General features: G+C 36.2%; 1 protein-coding gene across 1 annotated transcript; it reads left to right on the top strand.

Annotated features, from left to right (window-relative positions):
• Window positions 1-5,948: 5,948 nt before the first annotated feature.
• Window positions 5,949-13,008, top strand: LOC110938245 (glycoprotein 3-alpha-L-fucosyltransferase A). The gene is made up of 6 exons (XM_022180704.2): window positions 5,949-6,546; window positions 8,253-8,413; window positions 10,470-10,711; window positions 10,849-10,953; window positions 11,748-11,904; window positions 12,283-13,008. Exons 1-6 carry the CDS (start codon window positions 6,079-6,081, stop codon window positions 12,764-12,766), a joined length of 1,617 nt encoding a protein of 538 aa, XP_022036396.1. The 5' UTR covers window positions 5,949-6,078; the 3' UTR covers window positions 12,767-13,008.
• Window positions 13,009-15,690: the final 2,682 nt, after the last annotated feature.

Below are 15,690 nucleotides of genomic sequence, written 5' to 3'. Positions count from 1 at the left end.
TTCCTTGGCAATTCATAGACAAATAAGTGCTAGAAATAACTAACCGAGAGCTAAACGAGCGACAAGAACGTAACGAGTGGACTCTTGGATGATGAGTTAATCGCTAGAGGGTCTCGGGAACACACACACAGTTGCCGTCGGTGCACAGGAGCTCTAGGGTTTTCAGTTTTTCTAAAGATTGTGAAACAGGAGGTCGGTACACGTTTTAAACACTCATTAACGTTTTGGGCCCGTAGTGGGCTTCGGCGAAACTGGGCCGGCGAATCACATTGTGTTTCGTCGAGAATGGGTTGACGAAACAGGCTTCTGTTTCGTTGAGTGGTCCTTGGCGAATCACAACTCTGATTCGTCGAGATGGTTTGATGGTGAATCTAGTTCTGTTTCGTCAGGCACTATGTGGTTTAATCAGTCTAAGTCTAAGTATTTCATAATAATTCTCACATTATGACAGTAGTCACATATATGCACAATACCATACGTTTCATTAACACATAACATGTACAGTTACAAGTCAACAAGTCAACTATCAAACAGTCAAAGTCAACGTGCATTTAATGCGAAAATGAAAGTCGAAAGTTCGAGTTGTCACAAGATTGATATCAAATACACAAATAGCACAGCGGAAGTCTTAGATTTAAAATACTATTACAAGTAATAATGCCCGAATGTTCAAAATATAATACAGACGGATAGTGTATCAAAAGATCCACATGCGGATCGTAAATTTACAAAATGAACAGGCTTCTTATGCAAGGAGTTGCAAATTCCTCTTAAGCATTATCGGGCACTTCCAACCTATTTCGTAACCTTGCAACCTCTCGCTTAGTCTTTTGAAGATACATCAGTTTACATTGGTAAACACAAATAACCGACATATTTTGAAAATATTTTAAAATCATTTTCATGTTAACTTGGGATAAATTATTTCTCATGTTATCAGTTTTACAAGCTTGACAGTTCATACGGGGCCCGGAAACTATGGCTAGACATGATTAACTAATAAACCACATTATTACCCTTATTGGGTAAAACTCGTATTGGGTTATAAAAATCATTTTAGTATAGCATTAGCATCTCTTAGGTGTATGCCTACATCCTGTGCTTAGGTCGTGGCCACTTGCAATTAAATGAGCCGACGATATCTAGGACACAATCGTATTAACCCCAATGACTTAGTTCAAGCAAAATGAACTAAAACGGGTTATTTGAATTCCAGACACATAGGTCATCGATCCCATACCCAACCATGCGGTAATAATATACCATATCCCAAGCCCGTATAGGGAAAATAGGTTAAGAGTATTTACCTGGCTTAATAAGTCTTACAATGCAAGATAATAATAATAAGCACAATCGTAATCAATTAAATAAGCTTGGTTGCAATCTAATGGAATGCCTTAGTCTGGAATGAATGGTATAATAACCAATTAGAATGTTAACGGGTCTTATTCAAGTTATAGACTTGGACCGGTTAACTTAAATTAATGAAAACTGTGCGATACGCTAGATTAAGCGATGACCGGATAGAATGTAGTTTAATCCTCACAAGTACTAAGACTTGTATAATATGGATAAACAATATACATTCTAGAATTTGAAATGAATTTGAAAAGATTTGACCCGTTTTGGTAAACTAGTTACATAAGCTAACCGTACGTGCATAGGCGGTATCGGGTGATCGGATGAGCTATAAACAAGTTCCATATGCCAAAATACTTTAATTATGTTATAACATCAGTATGTTATCAACTTTGTTTAATCATTATGATTTAAAACCAAAATATGCAACATAAGGGCATTTTAGTCATAATGTGACATAATTTAAGAACTTGTATAAAAATTTAAGTTATGAACAAGTTCATCCTGTCAAAATATGTTAATTATAATACCATATCAGTAGGTTATTCATTTCATATGTTTATCATTGATTAAAACCATGTTTTGCACAAAAAGGCCAATTTGGTCAATAATAAGCATATTATAAGAACTTGTGTAAAAACTCAGAACTGACTATGATCAAGTAGTATAATAACAGAGGGTTATTCTACACTATAATATGATCATAATACAACTAATAATCAGTAGCTAAAGTTTCTAAATCGGGCCATAATCGAAAGTCAAAGCAGAAGTCAAACTGCTTGACTTTTGGTTGCAAACCGACACACAAACTGTAAATGACGGGCTGAACATGTTTATACATGTTCTAATATTATTTACCAACTGATTTAGTGTCAAAAACATGAGTTAAAACAATTACAAATTCATTTTATAAGGTTTTTCGAAAATTTGCCTTTTGACTTTTTATTTAACTTAAATTTGACCCGTCATTGAGGCTAAATTCAAAAAAAAGAAAAAAAAATTGTAGAGACCAAATTTGTAATTTATCCCAAACCATATCTACCATCTACCACCTACCCGCTATGAAATAATTTTACCCAAATTACTACATAATAATATTTTAGTTTTGTATATGTATATCCCATCAAAAAAGATAAAATAATGTGAAGAAACACAGAACTAATTTTAGGTTAATTAGTTGGGTTTATGTTTCAAACATGAGGGTTAATCTTTTTGATCCTTCCTGAGCTTGAGTGAGATTCCTTCCTGCAAAACAGTAATACCCCGTTAAGCTCGTTAAGAAGGGAATATGTGGGTTTCCCTCTTAACCACTCTCCGGCGTGAGAATAAGTAACTGCTTTGAGGAAATTAAGTGTGTGTTAAGAGTGAGAGAATATAGAGCAGAATTCCTTAACCTGTGTATGAAGGTCCCTATTTATAGCCGGAGTGGTGTAGAAGAAGATGGGCTGATGAGCCTTGGGCCTCAAGGCGACAACAAGGAATACCAGTTTTGTCCCTTTGGTGGCGACCCTTAGTGTCTTCTAGAAGGTCTTCGGAGCTAGCGCATGTTGATTGGAGGCACGTGTCCGGGTTGTCGTCCTTGTCGTCCTTCTGACATCAGCAGGTGAGTGGAGATAATGGGGCAGTTGTCGCCGCCCCCTGATTGGTGCCACGTAGGCGTCTTTGTGTACCTTTTGTCTCCTGCACGATTGTTAATCGTGGAGCACGATAGGGTACAACCTGCCGGACGCTGATTAGCTCGTTCTTTTGCCACTTGTACCCTTGATGTTTCCTGAAATGACCCTGTGCCGCTACCCTCGCGCGAGCTTTGGTGTGTGTCCAACTAGTCGACACAAGGCTTAGGTCTTGAGGGCTCTTATTCACGATGCTAAGTGTTAAAACTGATGTTACATCTCATTTGGACCTCGCGCGTGGCCTAGGTTTTGCCTAAGTAACCCGCGCGGGGTCTGTAGATTAATTAGATTAAGGGTAAATTACATTTTTCGTCCTTTATGTTTGTAGCGAGTTACAATGGATGACCTTTAACTTTAATAATTACAGTCACAGTCCTTTATTTGCAAAACATGTTACACCTTAGGTCCTTTAACCCTAACCTGGTTACAACTTTCAGTTAGGTAAGGTCATGTGCAACCCATGTGAGGGCAAAACAGTCATTTAATAATATATATATATATATATAATATTATATATATTCACCAAACCACACTCTGCCTCTTCAAACAAGTCTCCATGGGATATCATCACTTTCCTAACATCCACACATTCTTCTTCCACTTCAATTCATCTGGTAATTCCATTAATAATGTCTTCTTCAAATGTATCTATTTCTAGAGTAGAGAATGGCACAAAGACAAAAAATCATACCTCTAAATGTCCAGAAGAAGTGATATCTGGAAACGGGAATCCTTGTCGAACATCCTTATTAATGGTTCTACATAAAACAGCAAGCATGAAACGGGTGTGATTTGCAGTTCCTTGAGCATGAAACATCTTCAATACATCAAGTCTAGAGATCTGCAAATCGAGCCCTAATTTAGGATGGATGTTGTTCAACTCCAAATCGCGAGAGGAATTTGAAGGAATCTGAAGGAATCGAAGGGAGATCTGCGAATCGAAGGAATGCTGTTCAACCGTCGTCTTCTTATATTTTTGTTATTAGTTAGTAGGAATTTGAAGGAATCGAAGGGAGATCTGCGAATCGAGCCCTAATTCATCTGGTAATTCCATTAGGGTTTTGAGTTGGGGTTTTGTGAGGGGGTGTGGTGGAGATATGGTGGTGGGTGGTGGGTTGGATGGAGAGGATGGTTGTGGGAGTGATATGTAGAGAGAGAGGGAGGTGTGTACAGTGGAGAGAGAGACTTGGGAGATGATGATGATTATTTAGCTTTACAATTTTTATTTAACTTTTTAAATTTTGATAGTTTTTTTTAATTAAATGACTGTATTGCCCTCATATGTATTGTATATGACCTTATTTAACTGAAAGTTTTAACCAGGTTAGGGTCAAAGGACCTAAGTTGTAACAGTTTTTGCAAATAAAGGACTGTGACTGTAATTATTAAAGTTAAAGGTCATCCATTGCAACCCGCTACAAACATAAAGGACGGAAAATGTAATTTACCCTTAGATTAATTTATAAGGAGTATGGTTCAGCGCGCGACCTGATTGGTCTGCACGGCTTTTTAGGACCATACCCCTTCAGAATGGTTTGGTTTGCCTACCATGCACGAGTTGAATATTGCAAAGAAACAGAGTATGTAACATAACATGTTACCATAGTTCATAACATAAGTAAACATTGAAATACCGTTCAACAAAAGAAAAGTAAACATTGAAATATGAGATATTAAGACAACGTTTGGTATGGGGTAATGGAATGGACGAAGGAATGGAATGAACGAGGTAATGGAATGGACGAGGGAATGCAATGAACCATTACCATTCCATGTCTTGTTTGGCTACCATGTGAATGGAATGAATTATTATTGTGTATTGTTCGGTAGGTAAGAAAAACGGAGTAATAAAATTAGCGGTGAGTGGTGGTGGTGGTCGGTGGTAGTGATTGTGGGTGGTTATAGGTGACGGTGGTGGGTGTCGGCGGCGAGTGGCAGTGCGGCGGTGATGACGAGTGGTGGTGGCGACAAGGTGGCCGTTGGTAGTGGGTGGCAGCAAAGGTGGTGGTTGGTGGCGGCGGCTGCGGTTGGTGGTGGCGGTGGTGGTGGCGTCGACGATGGTGGTGGGCGGCGGCGGCAAGTGGCGTTGGCGGTTGATCGCAACTGTGGGTGATAACGGTGGCGAGTGGGTGGCGGCGGCGGCGGTGGCTGTCGGAGTGAGGTGGTGGCGGGTAGCGACAATGGCGTCGGTGGTGGGTGGTGGGTGGTGGGTGGTGGTGGTGGTGGGTTGCGGCGAAGGTCGTGGGTTGTGGTGTTGTTGATGAATTGTGCAAGAGGGGATGGAATGGAAAGAAAACATGGGGAGTGGAATGAATGATTTTGAGGGAATGAAATGTCTTTTGGAATGGGTGATTCCATTCCATTGACCAACCAAACATTCTTTTCTTCATTCCCTCGTAGTCATTCATTCTATTCCACCTCTCATTCATTCATACCAAACACTACCTAAGTGCTAAGCCTAATCTAATAAATTCATCCTTAATCAATTCTTTGCTTTAAAAAAAAACACATTTCCAAGTTTGATACATCCAAAATTTCAAACACATTACACATAACCATAATAACTGTGAAGTGTCAACTCTCAAGCGAATAAGGTGGTAGTGGAGTGGTAAGGGAGATACTTGGTATTCTAAGAGACCCAGATTCGATTCCTGCTCTTCTCATTATTTTCTGCGACACCTGACGATGATGAGAGACTACGCGAGTAGGCAGAGATCGCTAGTTCTATCCTTAAATTGAGCATGTTTTACGGTAAATTTCGTCAGTAGACAATTTAAATGATTCGTTTTTCGTTAAAAAACAAAAAAAAATGTAACTCTCAAATTAATGAAACTTGAAAAAAAAAAAAAAAAAACCCTCAACCAACTAACTAACCCCTCCATTGGTTAGGTGAGTCAACCAATATGAATATTCTAGCATAGACCTAGACTTTGTTTGTGTTTCTGATCCATCCATCATTCTTCATACTCTTCACTTTAACCCTAATTCATTCTCATATGCTTCTCCCCTACATCAACTTCTATTTCTTCAATTCTATTCATCAATTATGAGCTTCCTAAACCCTAATCACAGGCCATCAAGATCAACCACATCAGTTCATCATCTACCTACATCCAGCGTCGCATCTAGCTCATCATCATCTTCATCATCATCGTTATCCTTATCATCAACCAGTGCTCACAATTCCCGAAAAAAATGGTCGAATCTGTTGCCGCTGTTTCTAGTTCTAGTGTTCATAGCGGAGATCAGTTTTTTAGGTCGCTTAGATTTGACTAAGAATGCTGATCTGCTCAATTCATGGACCGAATCGTTCTATCAGTTTACCACGTCTTCATTTTCGTCTAATTCGATTGATTCGGTGGATGAGGATTCGATTTTGGGGGTTTCTGGTGCAGTGGATTTAGGTGGTGGTGGTGGTGGAGAGAGTTGTGAGGAGTGGTTGGAGAGAGTTGATTCTGTTGTGTATGCTAGGGATTTTAAAAAGGAGCCTGTGCTTGTTACTGGTGCTGAGCAGGTATATATATATATTGTTTGTTACTTGATGCACTTTATATGTGTCTTGTGATTTCTGATGTTATTGTCTGAGTAATGATAAAATATATTTGTGTTGAAATTTAAGATGTTTGAAAGAAAGTTTAGTCGATAAGTGAATTTGATCGAATGATGCTCATAGTTGTTAATGGCGAATAGCGACAAATAGCAATAAGGTATGTTACACTAGAATCAAAAAATTATATAGTTGTTAATGGCGAATAGCGACCTGTATGTATGTTACATAGCGAAAAACGATAAATAGCGGGGGCTATTTTATAAATAGCGATACACTAGAATCAAAAAATTATATGTATATTACATCAAAATACACTGGTATATACGCTATTTTACATGTATATTTAACAAAAACTTAAAATCCAGCTATTTTATGGCTATATTTCACTATTTATATTTAAAAAAAACTGAAATCCCGCTATTTATGGCTACATCATAGTATTAAAAGCTTTAAGCGCACTCAAGGCGCATAGGCCTCGCCTGGGGCCTAGGAGGAAGGCGCAAAAAAAGCGCGGGCCTGAGAAAAAAAAAGCGTACAACAAAAAAAACATAAATATTTTTATATAATAGAACATTAATACTACTCTTCAAATAAAATAAACTAAAGCTATTATATAACATTCGATATTGTCTATTTAGTACCAAAAGTTATAAAATGCTAGTTTATTAGTGTAGCAAAATAGTTTCGTTAGATAAAAGTAGAAATCTAGCTAGAATCTTGCCAGAATTTAGAGAATTTGGCCGAAAACTCTCAAGAATCTAGGAATCTCGCCGGAACCTGCGCACGAACCATCACTTGGAGAACTAAAGTGCAATTGCCTTGACTTAAGGCGCAATTGCCTCGCCTCGCTAGGAAATTGGGCCTAGGCGCAAGAGGCGATGGCTTTTAACAACTATGGGCTACATACATTGTAGTGACCTTCGACCTATACGCTACGCTATTCGCTGTAGCTATAGCGCATCGCTATCGACGACTGTGTTTGTAACATGTAAGTTGTCCTTGATGGAGCTGTATAGAAGTTTGAAATAGTTATCCTCATAATTATAGGTGAATATGAAAGGTCAATTTACAGAATTAATCTCAATGTTGCAAGACCATGGGAATACAAGTGTGATCTTTAAATACTAAGATTCTTGGATTCTGGAAAACAGAGTGGGGGCTTACGTGTTGTATCTATGTACGTATGAATGTGAGTGTGTAACTGTGTATATAGAAAATAGGGAATGGATGATAGATAGATTAGTTTAGGGAGATGTTAATCATGTGTAATAGGTTGATTACTCATGTTCATTAAGATGAATCCAGTTGTCTTAGAAGTGTGATATTTTGTCGATTTAGATTTCAGTTTTGAATAAGATCTTGCCCATGTTCAACCTGCAACACCGACAGGAAGCCTTTTGCTTTTATGAAAAACTTCTTGTTCGAAATGTGTTGTGTACATTTTAGTTGCACCATTAATATACTTTGTTAAGTTTCATGGTGGTTACTGAACATGAATTTGGTATTGATAGGATCCAAAAATCTTCAGTTTACGTAAGGATAAAATCTGTTTCTGTTTTGTTAGACATCTTAGCTACATCTAAATTTAGAACTTTTTTTATTCAAAATTTATTTATGAATTAGTGGTTTTAAAGATACTTTAATGTTGTTTAATAATTTGTTTTCTGAAGGAGTGGAGGTCTTGTGCTGTGGAATGCAAGTTTGGGTTTGACAATAATAAAAAGGCTGATGCTGCATTTGGGTTGCCCCATGGAGGTGGTACAGCTGGCATTCTTCGATCAATGGAATCCGCTCAATACTATCCTGAGAACAATCTTGATTTGGCACGACGGTGGGTAAGAACTATCTGAGATAACCCAAATGACATTGTTTCAACCTTATAATTTCTGTTTTTGAGTCCTGGCAGTTCTGAACATTTTATGAACATTACTATGTCAATAATAGAAAACAGGCAATGTTCAATAAAAATTCTATGGACTTTTGCTGTATTCTGTCATAAGTTATTGGACTTTATTAGTGCATGCTTAAATCTCTTGACTTTTACCCTGCTCTTTATTATCAAATATAAAAGTCCTTTTTTGCATGGTTGAGTCCCTGTCCTGTACTTTTCAAAGTTTAAATTAAACGTCCTTTTTCCATGATTAAGTCCCTAAGCTTTATTAATTTGTGTAGTTTCTAGAGTCCTGTGATTTAATCATTTAAAGATATTGTCCAATGACTTACGCTTGATTTCAGCTTCTCTTTTATGAGTTATGACAAATGCCCTGTGAAAACATAAAAATAGTGAGGAGTTATATTAGTGTTTATGATTTGAAGATGAGACTTTAGAGGCAAAATGTCTTCAAGAAAAATACTTTGGCCATAGTCTTCAATCTTCATTATGTTCTTAGATAGTTGTTATACTTGATGAAGGTTATGTACCTATGTGCTAATTTTTGGAGGATATATTGTTGAACATCTACTGTTTTGTCTTATGATTATGATGATGTGGTATATTCTATAGTATATGTCTCACACCCCACATTTTTTAAATTTAATTCTAGAGTTAAATGCCATTTTAGTCCCTGTGGTTTGGGCCATTTTGCAACTTTAGTCCAAAGGTTTTATTTTTCACATGTGGGTCCAAAAAGGTTTCACCGTTGCCATTTTAGTCCACTGAGCTAACTTCATCCATTTTTTCTGTCAACGAGAAGGGCAATTCGATCATTTTATATGTAATTCTGTTAACTAGAAGGGCAATTCGGCCATATAAAATGACTGAATTGCCCTTCTCGTTGACATAAAAAATGGATGAAGTTAACCCAGTGGACTAAAATGGCAACGGTGAAACCTTTTTGGACCCACAGGCGAAAAATGAAACCTTTGGACTAAACTGGCAAAATGGCCCAAACCACATGGACTAAAATGACATTTAACTCTTAATTCTATTACAGTAGCTTTAATCTAAGGATAAATCCTCAAATTTCTGCATCAGGAAAAGAACCAACTGATTTATAAGTAAGACATGCTATGTGTGGAACATGAAAAATTAAACCTTTCTAATCAAGTTGGAATATTGTTGAGTAGTTGACAATCCATGTTGTATATTGACATTGTTTCGTTCATTTATATATTACTTCATATTCTCTTCTTCAATGTTTATGCTCATAACTTGTATACGAGTCAAAGTTAGTTGTTTGATACTTTGATTCTTTAATATCATTCTTGATTACAAGTAAACAATAGTGATGTTTTTTGCATTAGATAAGGATATTGATTAGTAGTTTTAGCAAGACACGAGTAACTGTTAGGAAAAATCTATATTGGTGTATTATGCTGAATTTGATTTTTAAAGACGTGAAAGAATTAAATTAGGCATCATCGGAGAGCTGGCTGACCTCTTAAACATCAACCAATTCAAATTGTTTGTCATTACTCTTTTAGTATAATTATTCGGGTTTTAACAGTAGTTTTTTTATTTAAACTTAAAGGAAAACGCTAATGTTGGAGGTATTGATGTGTTATGGTAACCATCTACTTGTCATCAATTTTTTTTGGTAACAATCTTAATCAATTGTTTAATTTTACCTGTAAATTGCTGATGTGATGCGGAACTGCTTGATGACAGGCCACATGCTACATATGCAAAAAAATTAACGTGAAATACTTAAAAATAGATTTATATACAGGTTTGAATAGTTTATATATTTGCAAAAGTTATATATTTAATTAAAAGGCAGAATTTGATCCATGTTCTTGCTAAAGTTGGCTGCATCTAATGTCAAGTTGTTTTCTAAATTAGAAAAAAAAAGTGTTATTGTTCATAATAAATAAGTTGGATTAATATACTTGCAAACAAAATGTTACCTGGTTGCGTTATATGATTAATAAAATTGATCATCTTACAGAAAAGGGTACAACATCATTATGACAACCAGTCTCTCCTCAGATGTTCCTGTTGGTTATTTTTCATGGGCAGAGTATGATATAATGGGCCCAGTGCAGCCCAAATCCGAAAAAGCATTGGCGGCTGCATTTATTTCAAATTGTGCTGCGCGTAATTTTCGTTTACAAGCCCTTGAAGGACTTGAAAAGTCAAACATCAAAATTGACTCTTATGGTGGTTGTCACCGTAACCGTGATGGGAATGGTAAGCATAGTGTGTTTACATGTAATATTTGTTTTCCTTTTTTATTTTATTTACTATATTTTTGGTTCTGTCTTCTGTTAAATCATTAAGCCTCATTTTGATACAAAATTTGGATAGTAACGTTTTTTTTTTGGCAGTGAATAAAGTTGAAGCATTGAAGCGTTACAAATTTAGTTTGGCTTTTGAAAATTCCAATGAAGAAGACTATGTCACTGAAAAATTCTTCCAGTCCCTTGTTGCAGGTACATAAACTTTATAATATTTGTGTAATAATCATAGTTGTCGATAACGAATAGCGACAAATAGCGACGGCTATTTTACAGATAGCGATTACACTAGAAAAAGAATTTTGAAAATTTTTATATGTATATTACATCAAAATACCCTTGTATATATGCTATTTTACATGTATATTTAACAAAAACCTACAAATCCAGTTATTTTATAGCTATATCTAATTGCTATTTACATCCCAAAAAAAAATACCTAATTGTCACTAAATACGCTATTGGTCGCTATGACCCATATAGCGACACTTGGTAGCATGGCTACATAGCGCGCTATAGCGGTCGCTATAGCCGCTATTGACAACTATGGTAATAATGCATGGTACAAATTTTGCTTCTTGGCAGTGAATAACATATATAGAAGAAGTATATAGTTTAAAAACTCTTAGAGACTAAAACCTATGTAACATATGTAACACATGCTTGTAACACCTATGTAACATACTTGTAAAACCTATGTAACACCTACATAACATATGTTACATCCGAGCTATAACATAAGATGTTACACATGTTACGTTAAGCAGTATAATTATTTTATTTAACAAAAACTTAAACCTGCTCGTCTTTTTTTGGAAAAAGCTGCTTGAAAATATGCATATTACATGCCCTAATTTTTTTATAAACAAAACGGTCTTTTACGTTAGGGTTTAGTGGGTTTAGTCTCTAAGACGAGTTTAATATGTATCCTTCCCTATATATATTCTAATAATGCTTGATAATAGACTAAAGCTAAATGGTAATTTCAGGAACTATTCCTGTTGTTGTTGGTGCTCCAAATATTCACGATTTTGCTCCTGCACCTGGTTCTATTTTACATATTAAGGAACTAAAAGACATTGAATCAGTTGCAAAGACCATGAATCGCCTTGGAGAGGATCCCATTGCCTACAATCAATCACTAAGGCAAGCTCTTCTTTTCATCATCATATATTAAAAACTGCAGTTTTTCCGTTTACAATTTATTTGTTATAGAGTAAACTTCCGTTTTGCTCCCTGTGGTTTGGTCACTTTAACGGTTTTGCCCCAAATCTTTAAAAATAGCCATTTTACTCCCTGATGTTTTGGTTTTGTTGCCAGTTTGCTCCCTGTGGGGAGCAAAATGGAAAAACAAACAATTTGAATGGAGTTAGAGGCGGGGAGCAAACTGGCCAAAAAACCGAAACATCAGGGAGTAAAATGGCTATTTTTAAAGGTTTGGAGCAAAACCGTTAAAGTAACCAAACCACAGGGAGCAAAACGGAAGTTTACTCTTTGTTATATAATGCTTTTTTTTTTTTACAGATGGAAATACGATGGGCCCTCTGATTCTTTCAAGGCCCTTGTAGATATGGCTGCTGTTCATTCATCTTGTCGGTTATGCATTTTTCTGGCAACAAGAATCCGAGAAAAAGAAGAAAGTGCGTTATCCCCAAAACGCCCCTGCAAGTGTGAAAGAGGGTCTGAAACTGTATATCACATCTATGTAAGAGAGAGAGGGAGGTTCGAGATGGAGTCGGTTTTTCTAAAGTCAGGAAACCTGACAATGGAAGCCTTAGAAACTGCGGTTTTGCTAAAATTCAAATATCTAGACCACGAACCCATTTGGAGAAACGAAAGGCCTGAAAGCATAAGAGGGGACAAAAACGTGCTCAAGGTTTACAAAATATACCCGGTTGGCTTGACACAAAGGCAAGCTTTATACACATTTAGTTTCAAAACTAGTACGGCATTTAAGAGTCACGTAAAAAGCAACCCGTGTGCAAAATTCGAGGTCGTTTTCGTGTAATCTAGTGCTAGTTTTCATTTTTTAGAATGCCATCGTAATCTGTAAACGTTAATCCCATATAGCGACTTTTGAGCGTCTGATTAACACGGGATTTACTAGTATGAGTGATGAGGGAGGATAGATGAATATGAAACTCTTCATGTGATTTTGTTTTCTTGTCCTTTTGTACTATTTGTTATGTAAAACTGTGGTATTTGATCTTAACCGATTCAAAAGCCGGGTTATGTATTTCTGTCCTTAAATTTTTGGTCAGTCTAGTTGTGATTAAAACCGATTTTTTGATCATTTAGGCCTTGAAACTGGTTTAGTAATGATTAATGAACTAACAAATAAAAAATAGTGATAGCTACACTAATTAAAGCAGTGGTGTCAACACAACACATATCAAAATTTAATTTGTGTAGCAACCAAATATTATTCTCTCTTGAACTACCGTCAACAAGAACATTAGCAGCACCTGAGTTATAGACCAACATCAGTAGGAACCCACTCCTAGGGCTGTAAACAAACCAAACGTTCGGTGAACAGTTTCGTGAACCGTTCGGCGGGAAGTTCGTTTGTGTTCGTTCGTTTATTAAACAAACGAACACAAACAAGAAATTTCGTTCGTTTAGTTAAATGAACAAACATGAACAAACGTCGTGTTCGTTCGTTTTTGTTCATGAACGTTCGGTAACGTGTTCGTTTGTGTTCGATAGTTCATTAGTGTTTTTAGTTTTTATAGTTATTCAAATACTTCAAAATTCCGACAAATTAAATATCAAATAAGTGTCAGTGTATTATATATTCTGTTCATGAACGATTGTTTGTGTTCGTTTGTTTTCATTTGTGTTCATGAACATTAGTTTGTGCTCATTTGTGTTGTCAACGTTCGTTTTTGTTTGTTGCCTAAAATTAACAAACAAACACAAACGAACACGAACAGGTTCATTTCCTTAACAAACGAACACAAACATAAAATCTTGTTCGATAAGTGTTCATGAACGGTTCGCGAACACATATATTTCTTAACAAACGAACATAAACAAGGTTTTGTTCATGTTCGTTCTGTTCATTTGCAGCCCTACCCACTCCCATTAGTATGAGAATCAGATTATCATTATCTTTTTGTTGATATGCCACTGCAGAACCGTAGTTATTATTATAGACTACATAAAACTCGAAGTTTTATAAGACACTGTGTCTTATAAGTTACAAGAGAAAAAAATAGTTTCAAAATTAATTACAAGAATAATAATAAATATTAAAATAACTATAAAAAGAAGAAATAGTCCACGTCTTAAGCGAAAAAAAAATGGTTAAAATTAGGGGGTGTTTGGCTTATTTATGAATTTTTGAAAATTAGTTTTAAAAAAAGTGTTTGGATTAGCTAATGTGGTGGGAGAAATAATAAGTCAATAATTGTTTTTTAAAAAAGTGTCTGGCTTAACTTATTCATGTAAAATGACTAAGAAGCTTCAAAAAGTCACAATGTTCTATGAAAAGTTATAAGACCATCCGTAGTGTGGCAATATTTGGGCGTTTTTTTGCCTGAAAAACGCCCCAAAACGCCCGCACACCACCCCTGGGGGCGTTTTTCTTCAACAATTTGGTTGGGGTATGCAAAATAAAACGCCCGATGGAGATATTGTTGGCGAATCACAGGTAACCTTCTTTTTCTTTGACCAATCACTTTTTTTTATGTTTTTTTTATTTATTTAATTCTTTCACCCCTTTTAACGTAATGCCTACATCCCTATTAGACCCATTTTAGAAAACGTCCGTTTATGCTCCATTGCTGTCTGAGCTGCCACATGACGGAAAACGCCCAAGGGTAGGGGCATTACCACTACACATGGTCTAAGGAGTTTCAAAAAGTCACAATGTTCTAACTTTTCAAAAGTGACTTTTCCTCTCTATACAAGAAGTCATTCACTTCACCGCGGTAAAACCCGGTTCGGCTCGGTTTCGAACTGGCGACCTCTAGAGAGGCCTAGTTCTAAACTTCATTGCCACCACCAATGTCCTTTAAAGTGATTCTAGTGGGAGTTGAACTTGGGACCTCAAGGAGAGAAACCAAGTGACTAACCACTAGACCAACTTGTCATGACAAAACTTTTTCACCTTGTTAGCTTTTTATCAAAGGCAATAAGTTATAAGAAAGTGTGGAAAAGCTTAGCCAAAGACCCCTTAATTACAAGATAATAAATGAAATAATAAAATAACCAAAGTGAAAAGAGAAATTCACCAAAGTCCACGCCTTTACCATTAATAGAATAGAAGTAGTATATTTTAAATTATCTTTTCAACGATTTGCTTCAATATAATTTTGTTTGTCAGTTTGTGGTCGACAATCTTAGAAACTTAAACCAGACTCCAATGTAACAAACGAGAACATGGTTTTTGTGGCGGCTTGGCTTGGCTCGGCTCTCATTCGTGCGGGCGACTGCCTCTTCCATCTTCTCTAAAGCCACACCACACGACCTCCTCAACCGTCACCTATCATTTACATCCACCCAACAATATTAATAGTAATTCCACAAACCATCACATAACAATATTGTTAATTAATAATACTTTAATAATAAAAATTATTAATATCAATTTCTTCATTTTTTTAAAACCTAGTAGTCGTAGTCGTATCTACCTTTTCAATAACAAACTTGTAGAATATCTTGTGCCCTGCTGAAGTAAGTTCGGGTTGTATCACATATTCAAAACGCTAAAAAAACCATGCTGAAACAACATATATTCATAAATCACAAAAAAAAGTTGCGTTGTAATTTTAAAAAATCGTAATTTAAAATCTGTAAAACCATGACTAAGAAATCCATTATTCATTAGGCCGGAGGGTGTGGTTGGAGCCCCCCTATGGGCTTTAGCCTTAACTCAGTTATACCCTCATGTGGGGTCTATTTGGTCAGATTTAACCACAAAAATTAACA

This window comes from Helianthus annuus, chromosome 4 (genome assembly GCF_002127325.2).
Source record: "Helianthus annuus cultivar XRQ/B chromosome 4, HanXRQr2.0-SUNRISE, whole genome shotgun sequence".
NCBI classification, from domain to species: domain Eukaryota; kingdom Viridiplantae; phylum Streptophyta; class Magnoliopsida; order Asterales; family Asteraceae; genus Helianthus; species Helianthus annuus.
Note: the sequence above shows the minus strand (reverse complement) of the source record. Positions and strands in the feature narration are given on the sequence as shown.